Source organism: Macaca fascicularis, chromosome 11 (assembly GCF_037993035.2).
Source record: "Macaca fascicularis isolate 582-1 chromosome 11, T2T-MFA8v1.1".
In the NCBI taxonomy this organism is placed as follows: Eukaryota; Metazoa; Chordata; class Mammalia; order Primates; family Cercopithecidae; genus Macaca; species Macaca fascicularis.
In genome coordinates, this window is record NC_088385.1 from 61,488,431 (window position 1) to 61,500,180 (window position 11,750).

An 11,750-nucleotide genomic window follows, 5' to 3' on the forward strand; every position below is an offset into this window, starting at 1 on the left:
CTGTAATCCCAGCTACTTGGGCGGCTGAGGCAGGAGAATTACTTGAACCTGGGAAGCAGAGGTTGCAGTGAGCCAAGATTGAGCCACTGCACTCCAGTGTGGGTGACAGAACAAGACTCTGTCTTAAAAAAAAAAGAAAAAGAAAAAGAAAAAGAAATGATTGGGTCATGAGGTCTTTGCCCTTATGAATAGATTAATCATCTATGGATTAGTGAATTAATGAGTTAATGGATTAATGGTGTGCCACAGGAGTGAGACTGGAGGCTTTCTAAGAAGAGGAAGAGAGACCTGAGCTAGCATGGACAGCCACCTCATTATGTGATTCTCTGTTCTAGCTTGGGATCCTGCAGAGATTCCCTGCCAGCAAGAAAGCACTTGCCAGATGTGCCTCCTTGACCTTGGACTTCCCAGTTCTAGAACTGTAAGAGGTACATTTTGCTTCTTGTAAATTATCCAGTTTTAGATGTTCTGTTATAAGCAACAGAAAATAAACTAAGATGGGGTGAGAAGAACAGTCTAGAATCAATGACTCCGGGCATGTTAAAGAGCAGAAGACCATGTGCCCAGCCTGGGAAGGAGTCTGGCAAGGAGATCTGACTGCTTTCTTTGCCCCCTGAAGTCATGAGTGATCTTCCCTGGTTCATCTGTGTGCAAGACACAGCCCTGAACTGTGGGGGAGGAAAACAAAGTTTCAGGAGGAGGAAGAGGTGACTGAGACCCCTTTGAAAGACTTTAGTCCTTTGGGGAAGATAATTCACACATCTAAAACACAGTCAAAAGTGGCTTCTCTGCACCGCATCACAAGAATAACTTTAATGGATTCAATTGGTCTTTTCAGTCAAGTGCCAGTTGTCACTGTAGTAGCTCATTACTTTACTGTCTGACCTAATTAGCCATTGCCAGCCACTTTGGCCCAGTGTAGAATGTACGAGTAGAAGGCAGGAGAGATGAATTTCCGATAAAGGTACCAGAAAGTGGCTTTAGTATCAATGGCCCAGGCTTTGATTATTTTCAGGATGATAAATCCTGGTCCTTTGGAAGTTGATTTAATTTTTGGAAATGCTCAAATGTCACTAGGAGTAATGTGTGAAGAATAAGAGGTGGACAACAACTGGAGTGGCATTTGGACTCAAAGGAGGCTCAGCACATGTGGATGTGGCTCAAAGTGAATAAAAGGGCTTGTTAGAGGCTCTGCCTTCTAGGCAGGCTGTGACTGGCCAAGGGGCCTGGGTCAGGACATCCTATGCCTTGTGTTGGTCCAGGGAGGGCTTTTCTCCCTGCCCTTCCTCCAGGGCCCATCCCACAGAGCACAGGCACACAGCAAGTTGGATGCTTTTGTTTTAATAACTCTGGGCTACAAGGGTATTTAAGGCTTTAAGTCCAGTGATCCCATTCTTTTCAGCTTCTCATGCCCACGGTTTTGGCAGACCGAATTTCTTCAGTAATTTTTGTGCAAATTCATTTCCATCTAGAAGGAAAGATGAGACAAATGAGGCTTTTAGGACCCCAGGTGCCAGCTCCACTCCTTCCATTTCTTCTCAACTCCATCTTCTGCTTTCCAGACTTACTGAGACTCTGGAGAGGCTTACACAGAAGTTGGAGGGATTGAGATTAGATTCACCAGAGCCTGAAGGACCTACCCTCTTCCCCACCTTGGCAGGGGCAGGGGGCAAGAAGAACAGAAACAAGCAGCTCCACTGTGGGAAGGTTGGGGGTTAGACCCCAGGGGAATCAATATCAGACAACAAGGCACATTGAATCTATTCTTTCTTTTGAGACAGAGTCTTTCTCTGTCACCCAGGATGGAGTGTAGCGGCACGATCTTGGCTCACTGCAACCTCTGCCTCCTGGGCTCAGGTGATCCTCCCACCTTAGCCTCCCAAGTAGCTGGGACTACAGGCACACACCACCATGCCTGGCTAAGTTTTGTATTTTTTTTGTAGAGATGGCATATCGCCATGTTGCCCAGACTGGTCTTGAACTCCTGGGCTCAAGCAATCCACCTGCCTTGGCCTCCCAAAATGCTGGGATCACAGGCGTGAACCACCGTGCCCAGCCAGCAATTTGAATCTGGGTGAGAAATTGGAAACATATGAAAGCACAAAGTGAGGGGTCTTCAACAGCAGGGGCTGTGGCAATTCCAAGTCTCATATGTGAGAGTGGAAATGGGGGCAAGTTCTCTCCCATCTCCCACCCCTGGATAGTGGGTGGTGAGTATTCTCATTCCCACAAAGCCTTGCCTTGGGATGCACTCACTTTCAATGAATTGTTTTCCACGTGCCAAGCCTCCAGGCATTCCTTTTCCTGCTCTTGCAAAGGCTTGTTCTGTTAGTAAGATACTTTTCTCCACTATGGATTCTAATTTTGGAGCAGAACAATCATATCAGCAGAAAATTCACCTCATTTAAAGAGAACTCTGCACTGCCCCGCCTGCACCCCGCCCCCCACCCGGCCCCCACTCCACCCAGGACATCATCCCTACACAAAGTCCTAAAGTGCAGAAGCTTTGCTGAGGGCTCCAGCACTTCTTTCATAGGAAGTTGTGTGAGCCAGGACAGAAACCATGTATAGTGCAGGCTGCAGCATCTACTATTGTGGAAATGTTGTGTGTGGGTGCAGTGCACAATCCCATTTGTGCCTTTGTGTTCAGGTGTTTGAGTCTACCTGCTTCTCACCAGGCTTATCTCTGGGCATGCAAGTGTGATGTGGGCCTGCAGCCAGAGATTTTTCTAGGTTGTTGATCTGGCATAGAGACAGAGACTTACTCAGGGGGTTTAGTTCCTGCCTGCTTGAGGTAACCTTGGCTGTCCCCTGAACTGCTGCCGACGTCTCCTGGGCTGTTGTGGTTGTCTCTGGGGGTGAAGCAGATGCTGCTGGATCTGAGATCTCTTCATTAGGCTTAGCTATGAATGCACAAATTGATTGATTTTAGCAAAGCCAAAATGTTTGTTTCTTTTGGAATGGGTAGCAGGGCCCCAGGATACCTAATGTGTGCTGGGTGCCAGGATACAGAAGTGATACGGCTTAAACCCTGCCCCCTTAAGGGAGATAGCATTTCTGCATGCTGTGTGTCTCTTGGAATGCAGTGGACAAGGTTGGGGAAGGATTTGGGCAAGGGGATGGTGAGAATCAGGGAGCACTTCATAGAGAAGCTGGATCTTGAAGGCAGGATGTTAGCGGGAAAGGATGTTCCAAAGGGGCTTCGCTGGGGGCAGGCAGCGAGGAAGAGGTCAGGCGAAGGCATGTGTGGGATAGGTGTGGGGAATGGAAACAAGTTCAGTTTAGCTGATGCGGGTGCGACATAAAAGAGAGTCATGGAAAACGGGGTTGGAAAATGAGGTTAGAGGCCTGATAACGGTTACCTTGCTAAGGAATTGGGAGTAATGGGAGGTGTTTGCAGGTGAAGGTATTAACGCCATGTGAGACATTGCCCTTACCACTTAACCTCATGTTTCTCTCCCTTTTATTCACAATAACCTTTTCCCCATGCTCCCTATTGGCCTTGCCTCTCTGGGTCATCCTCTTTTGTCCTTAGCTTTGTGCCATTTCAACCCATGCTACCTTCTTTATTATATTACCTGCCCCTCCCCATTACCACCAAGCACAGAAGCCAGATCTCCTCCCACTGGCTTCTTCTCCCAGCCACCACTCATGTCCCTAACTGTTAAACCTTCCCAACGAGGCCTAGGACAGGTGGGAGGGGAGGACTCACAGGTCCCAGCTTCCTGGGCAGGATCAGCATCCGTCGAGTCAGAGGAGGCATCTTCTGCAATGCAGGAAACACACCAGATGAGAGCAAGGACCGAACCGCACCCACCCGAACCACCCTCCCCTCCCAACCCCAAAGCTTATCACCTGGGAATGCTCATGGATAGAAGGGGAGGAATTTCCCTTTTGGTTGGACGTGCGCTTCCACCATATCAGTGGGTCTAGTGGGGCACTCTCTGATGTTTAACTCCTGTGGCTTTTGAAACAGGTTCCCCTCTGAGAAATGTAATGTCTCTTGGAACAGTGCCTTCCTCCTGACTGGCCCCTGGCTTGGGAGGCTTCCCTGAGGTGTCTGTCAGGGAGCTGGCCATGGTCAGAGGGGCTCAACCTCCTCTGTGGTGGAGGAGGACAGTATGTGGGGGTCATGGGGCCATGTTTGAGTGATTTCCAGGATTGAGACCCCAGCCCTGATTCCCTTTATTCTTTCAACACAACATTTATGCAAAACTCTGTGCCAAGAGATGGAGGGGCAGTGCTGAAGAGGGCAGACAAGTCCCCTGCCCTGACAGAGCTTACATCTGTCCTTTTACGGAATTATTTAATGACTGGTGTGACAGTGCTGGAAGGGAACATGCAGCCTGGTGCGAGAAGGGCACATGGGATCTGATTTGTTCCACATGTGCAGGGAAGCCCTTTTTGGGGGAATTGCATCTAAACTGAGATTTCCTAGATGAAAAATCATTGGCCAGGTGGCATTAGAGTTGGTTGGGTGAAGGGGCCAGGGAGAGGGAAGGCATTCCAGATGAGGAAAGAATAAGAAGAAAGATCCTGATGTTCAAGGAACAGCAGGATCATCATGGCCCAAGTGGTGCTTCTGTGGATTAAAAAAGGCATCCCAGCTGGGCATGGTGCCTTACGCCTGTAATCCCAACACTTTGGGAGGCTGAGGCAGGCAGATCACCTGAGGTCAGGAGTTCGAGACCAACCTGGCCAACATGGTGAAACCCCATCTGTAATAAAAATACAAAATTAGCCGGGCTTGGTGGTGTGTGCCTGTAGTCCCAGCTACCCGGGAGGCTGAGGCAGGAGAATCAGTGGAACCCAGGAGGTGGAGGTTGCCGTGAGCCGAGATCACGCCACTGCACTCCAGCCTGGGCAACAGAGGGAGACTCGGTCTCAACAACAACAACAACAATAACAACAACAACAACAACAACAACAACAACAACAACAACAACAAAACAGCATCCCTTCCTCCTAAGAGACACAGTCAGGGGCCAGGCTCACTGCTTGGCAAGTAGAGTGTGGGCCAGATTTTAGCTTCTACCACTCCTTGCCTGGGAACCCTCGTGTAGGGGACACCCTGCTCAACTACATGCAGTGGCCCAGAGGAACCGCAAGAAGCCAGTGTAGCTGAGCCTAGTGGGTAAACAATGGTGTGTGAGGAGATGAGCTGGGAGGGCAGGCAGAGGCCAGAGAGTTCTGGGTTCCCCTGGCCGGTGGGGTGCAGAGGCCACGTGTGGAGAACTGGGAGAGGAGTCACTTGCCGAGGCAGGGAAGCCAGAATAGCACTGAGAGAGGAGGAGAGGGGTGAAGGCAAGAGTGAGGGCCTCCTTGGCCTGGGAGGATTCTTGTGGGGTGCAGAGGAAAGGCCATACTCACCAGCATAGACCAGGGCCCCAGCCACAGCTGCCAAGAAGAGGAGAGTGGTGAATTTCATTCTTCGGGATGAGGAATGAGTATAACCACAGAATCTGCAGAGGGTCCGGGGAATAAGGATGCTGAAACTGCTGGGCCCTTTTAAGGATATCAAAGGCCAATGGGAACCAAGCTTGGAGAGGTGTGACTTCCACATCCTCCTCCCCTTCTTCCCCAGACTGTCACCTGCTAAGTCAACAAGGGCTAGCTTGGGCTGGTTGATACCTGGGAGTCTTGTAGGCAGGTCCTGGATGGGAGCCTTTCTCTATTAACTCCCAGCCATCCCTTTTCTTTCTCCCTCCTCCCTTCCCCACCATATCTGCCCTCTGGGTTCACACCCCAGGGCTCTCAGGGACAGTAGGCAGAGCACATTTCACTTGGGGAGTTTCTGGGATGTGTCTGTTGAGGGTTCTGGTAGAGAAATCTTAATCTCGTTATCTCTCCAGGAGAAGGTTGAGGGTTCAGGAGATTATGTTGTTCACCTTCTGTCCCAGTCTACATAGGACTCAGTGCAGGGTTTGAAGGTTTCCCCAAGCAAAGTGAGCCCCTTTCCCCGGGAGGCCACACCCAGAACACTTGAGGCCTGAGTTCCTGGCTACTTTCTCCCCGTGAGGGGATGGGTTTGAAGGCGCGTGTGCCTTCTCTGGAGTTGTTCTCTGTTCTTGACATTATCCAGCCCCTAAAAAGAACTCCTCCAGGCTCATATAGGCCTGTCAATCTCTACCTTCAGGCCTAATCAATGGGACCCCGCATTTCTGAGAGACTCTCCTGGTCAAAGCATGATGGTGGTTCACTGAAATTGGAGCTTGGTTCTCACTTCAAGTGGGGAGCTGACCCATGGTGTGAATAATCCAGAAAAGCAGATTATTCTAGAGAAGCTTCTCTTTGACTTGGGGTTTCTTCCTCTCCTGATCTGGGACTCTAGAGGTCTGGATTTTGAGTTCTGGCTTTGTCATATGAAAATGTTAGGATTTGAAAAGTTATCGGATTTTTATTTGTTTTCTAGGAGTTGTGGCTCCTGTGTACGGCATAGTGGTGGAGATTAAGTGAGATAATATATGGCAAAGCATTTTTTTAGACAGCGAACTTCTATGGAGTTGTGTGGGGTTCTTGTGCCATCTTTCCAGGTAGGTTTTTGTCCAGGCTGGTGCTAAATGCTAAATAATAATAGAATGGGCCATGGAGCAGGAGCCAGCTGAGGGGCTGAAGGGTGGAGAATAAGGTGCTGGATGTCAATTTGTGACTTTCCCCTTGCTTGGTGTCGGCACTCACCCAGCCCCATGTGGGCTGACTCTGGAGGCTTCTCTGCTTCATGGTAGCTCTGAAGATGAGTGTGAGAAGGGCGTGTTGAAGAGTTTTCGACATAAGGGTGTTTTGGGTGCCAGAGTTTAGAGCATTAATCTTTTCGGGAGCTAAAGGAAGATAAAATTAATGGGGTGGGACATTAAAGCCTCGGCAATTACTACCTGCCTGAGGGTCTGGGTCTGGGAGCCTTGAAGGTGGTGGTGGCCTTACCTGGAATGGTGAAGGCTGAGGAATAAGAGAAAGTTTTGATGGCACCAGTGCCCTGGGTATATGCACATACGTGTGTGCACGTGTGTGTACACGGAGGAAGGAGAAGTCCTGCAGATCCCAAACAGATCTAGATCCTGAGCAGTCTCCATGAGCACATTAAAAAAGTCAACAGGAGCAAATTATGCTATTTGCACAAGACTTTTTTAAGAGGAAATGAGAACTTTGGCGTCAACACTAGAACTGTCACAGATCAGGGTCTTTCCAAATGTCACTGCATAGTCCTATCTTCTTCCAACACTTCCTCCTGGCCTCAGTAATTAAAGAGGCAAGCATCTACATAGAAAATTTTCGTTACTCTATAACAGGGCCCAGGAGAAATGTTACCCCAAATTACAGAGCCTGGGAAAGAATTGGGTGCATAGATTAGAGGAAAGAGGCGGACCTCATGGATATGGGTGAGGTGCTGCTCTGTGTGATGTTTTGTCTTCTAGGTTATCTGACCTCCTTGATGACTGTCAGTTCGCTGATCTGTGTGTTGTCTCATGGGCTGCTTGTTGTACCTCTCTCCCCTCTGCCTCATCCCTGCACTGGTCTGGAAGGATGCCTCTATGGGCTGTATCACCTGGGCTCCCATGCCCTCTAGCTTCGAGTTGAGTTTGGCCAATGGAAGACACGTGGGAGATGGGAGGATGGGAAGAGGGAGAGGTCAAGGTATTTGTTCCTCCTGCTCCCTCCCTTGCTTTGGCATGTGTGGTAGGATGACTTCAGAGATAGCTCCTGGTGAGGCCCACATCTTGGCATTGGTGCCCTGCTGTAATTTCCTCCGCTTAACTGAGCTGGGTCTCAAGATTCACTCTTAAGAAATAGAAGATGGCAAAGTGATGAGGTAGTCACTTCTGAGACTATGACTTTAGTCTTGTTTACACACGCTCTGTCTCTGGATCTTCTCAGCTTGCTCTGATGAAGTGAATGGCCATGTGTGAGGCTGTCCTGTGGAGAAGCCAAAGTGGCAAGAAACTGAGGGCAGCCTCCAGCCTGTAGCCAGTAAGGAACCGAGGCCCTCAGTCCAGCTATCCGTGAGAACTCAACTCTGCCAGCTACCACGTCATTGAGCTTGGAAGTGGGTCTTTCCTCAGCTGAGTTTTGAGGTGACTGCAGCCTTGACGATACCTTGACTGCAGCCTCATTAGAGACTCTGAGTCTGAGGGTATGTCTACCTGAACTGCTGACCCATAGCACCTGTGGATAAGAAATGATGTGTGAAGTTACCAAATGTTTGAATAATTTTTACAGCCACAGATACTTAATGCAGCATGGTGTGGCAATGACTGTTTCTCTCTGACTGCAGATTCTGTCTGTCCCTGTTCCAGAGTGCCATCTCTTGGTGTCAGGTGACATTATTCACCCCCCAACCATGCTGCTTCAGACTTCCTGCTGTTGCTAGTCCTTACTTGAATCTCTGTAAATAATAGATACATTTTTCCTTAAAGAGTCTTAAAAAAAAAAAAAAAAGAGTCCTGAGAACCATAAACCACTGCTCAATGAAATAAAAGAGGACACAAACAAATGGAAGAACATTCCATGCTCATGGATAGGAATAATCTATACCGTGAAAATGGCCATACCGCCCAAGGTAATTTTTTTTTTTTTTTTTGAGACGGAGTCTTGCTCTGTCGCCCAGGCTGGAGTGCAGTGGCACAATCTCAGCTCACTGCAAGCCCCATCTCCTGGGTTCACGCCATTTTGCCTCAGCCTCCTGAGTAGCTGGTACTATAGGCACCTGCCACCACACCCAGCTAATTTTTTGTATTTTTAGTAGAGATGGGATTTCACTGTGGTCTCGATCTCCCGACCTTGTGATCCATCTGCCTCGGCCTCCCAAAGTGCTGGGATTACAGGCGTGAGCCACCTGCCCAAGATAATTTATAGATTCAATGCCATCCCTATCAAGCTACCAATGACTTTCTTCACAGAATTGGAAAAAACTACTTTAAAGTTTATATGGAACCAAAAAAGGGCCCGCATTGCGAAGACAATCTTAAGCAAAAAGAACAAAGCTGGAGGCATCACATTACCTGACTTCACACTATACTACAAGGTTACAGTAACCAAAATAGCATAGTACTGGTACCAAAACAGAAATATAGACCAATGGAACAGAACAGAGGCCTCAGAAATAACACCGCACATCTACAACCATCTGATCTTTGACAAACCTGACAAAAACAAGAAATGGGAAAAGGATTCCCTATTTAATAAATGGTGCTGGGAAAACTGGCTAGCCGTATGTAGAAAGCTGAAACTGGATCCTTTCCTTACACCTTATACAAAAATTAATTCAAGATGGATTAAAGACTTAAATGTTAGACTAAAACCGTAAAAGCCCTAGAAGAAAACCTAGGCAATACCATTCAGGGCATAGGCATGGGCAAGGACTTCATGACTAAAACACCAAAAGCAACGGCAACAAAAACCAAAATAGACAAATGGGATATAATTAAACTAAAGAGCTTCTGCACAGCAAAAGAAACTACCATCAGAGTGAACAGGCAACCTACAGAATGGGAGAAAATTTTTGTAACCTACCCATCTGACAAAGGGCTAATATCGAGAATCTACAAAGAACTTAAACAAATTTACAAGAAAAAAAATCAAACGACCCCATCAAAAAGTGGGCAAAGGATATGAACAGACACTTTTCAAAAGAAGACATTTATGCAGGCAACAGACACATGAAAAAATGCTCATCACCACTGGTCATCAGAGAAATGCAAATCAAAACCACAGTGAGATACCATCTCACACCAGTTAGAATGGCGATCATTAAAAAGTCAGGAAACAACAGGTGCTAGAGAGAATGTGGAGAAATAGGAATGCTTTTACATTGTTGGTGGGAGTGTAAACTAGCTCAACCATTGTGGAAGACAGTGTGGCAATTCCTCAAGGATCTAGAACTAGAAATACCATTTGACCCAATGATGCCATTACTGGCTATATACCCAAAGGATTATAAATCGTGCTACTATAAAGACACATGCACACATATATTTATTGTGGCACTATTCACAATAGCAAAGACTTGGAACCAACACAAATGTCCACAATGATAGACTGGGTTAAGAAAATGTGGCACATATACACCATGGAATACTATGCAGCCTTAAAAAAGGATGAGTTCATGTCCTTGTAGCGACATGGATGAAGCTGGAAACCATCATTCTGAGAAACTATCACAAGGACAGAAAACCAAACACCACAAGTTCTCACTCATAGGTGGGAACTGAACAATGAGAACACTTGGACACATGGTGGGGAACATCACACACCGGGGCCTATTGTGGGCTGGGGGGATGGGGGAGGGATAGCATTAGAAATACCTAATGTAAATGATGAGTTAATGGATGCAGCAAACCAACATGGCACATGTATACATGTGTAACAAAGCTGCACATTGTGCACATGTACCCTAGAACTTAAAGTATTTTATATATATATATATGTGTGTGTATATATGTGTGTGTGTGTATATATATGTGTGTGTGTGTGTGTGTACATATATATATGCCCTCCTGAGTGTGCCATCTGTTTTCTGCCTGGACCTCTCCACTGATACACCACTTCCTGTATGAACTGTGATGAATACCTTTTCCTCATTCCCTTCCCTGTGTGTTAGGCCGTGTTCTGGGGGCTGGTGGTGAAGCAGAGACTCCAAAGGGAGGAAGTGACATGGACTATTTAGGGTAGACCTGCTCCTGCATTGAGAACACAGGCATACGTTGATCTCCAAAGGTCATTCTACCCTGGCTGCTGTGCTCAACATGGCTCGTCTTCTCTGCAAAGCCCTGTGTCCTGCACAAGCTCTGCCACACTCCTCTGATGCCTCTGATCTTCTTCCACCATGGCCATTCGGGAGGTGTAAAGACAAAGCAATAGAGTGAAATTTTTAAAAATGTGAATTCTGTTTCTTTAACATACATACAGCATGTAGTACATGCCAAGCACTATTCTCAGAGCTTTATCCATTTTAATCTCATTTAATCCTCCTAACAACCCAATGAGATAAAGTACTATTAATACTCTTACTTTCTAGATAAGCAGACTAAGTCTAAGGCAGTTTAAGATGCTGGCCTATGATGGCACAGCTAGTGAGTGGCAGAGCTGGATTTCAACGTGGGCTTCTTAGCTTCAGAGTCTGTGCTGTCAACCACAACTCCTTGCTGGAATACTAAATTCCATTTTAAAGTAAATATGAGGCCTCTCTAATGTTAAGTTTCTCTAGTTTTAACTAATTGGTACCTGTATTCGTTAGGTTTCTCCAGTGAAATAGTACTAATTGGATATGCGTGTATTTGTATATATATATGTATTTATATATAGTGTGAATATTTATAGACACACAGACACACACATATATATAGAGAGATTGAGGCAGAGAGAGACAGAGAGAGAGAAAGAGAGAGAGGTTGATTTATGTTAAAAAATTGGTTCATGTGATTATGGAGGCTGGCAAGTCCAAAAGCTGTCGTTCAGGTCTGAAGGGTGCCAGGCTGAAGACCCAGGAAATAGCTGATGTTGTGGTTCAAGTCTGAAGGCCACCTTCTGGTAGAAGTGTTTCTTGCTCAGGGAGGTCCATCTTTTGTTCTATTCAGCCCTCAACTAACTGGATGAGGCCCACCTTCAATTATGAAGGACAATCTGCCTTACTCAAGGTCTACCAATTTAAATGTTAATCTCATCCAAGAACACCCTCACAAAAACATCAGAATAATGTTTGACTACATATCTGGGCATTGTGGCCCAGCAAAGTTGACATGTAAAATTAACTAGGA

General features: G+C 46.8%; 1 protein-coding gene across 1 annotated transcript; it reads right to left on the minus strand.

Moving 5' to 3' along the window:
- Positions 1 to 1,325: 1,325 nt before the first annotated feature.
- LACRT (lacritin) lies at positions 1,326 to 5,482 on the minus strand. Its single transcript, XM_005571097.4, has 5 exons — positions 5,371 to 5,482; positions 3,713 to 3,766; positions 2,766 to 2,903; positions 2,257 to 2,358; positions 1,326 to 1,468 (listed from the first exon to the last, which is right to left on the minus strand). Exons 1-5 carry the CDS (start codon positions 5,426 to 5,428, stop codon positions 1,407 to 1,409), a joined length of 414 nt encoding a protein of 137 aa, XP_005571154.3. The 5' UTR covers positions 5,429 to 5,482; the 3' UTR covers positions 1,326 to 1,406.
- Between the last annotated feature and the right edge of the window lie 6,268 nt (positions 5,483 to 11,750).

Coding starts and splice junctions, on each gene's coding strand:
- LACRT (XM_005571097.4), bottom strand. CDS start 5,428: ATGAAATTCACCACTCTCCTCTTCTTGGCAGCTGTGGCTGGGGCCCTG. Junction 3,767..5,370: donor TGGGGCCCTGGTCTATGCTG/GTGAGTATGGCC, acceptor CCTGCATTGCAG/AAGATGCCTCCTCTGACTCG. Junction 1,469..2,256: donor TGGAAAACAATTCATTGAAA/GTGAGTGCATCC, acceptor CTTTCCTTCTAG/ATGGAAATGAATTTGCACAA.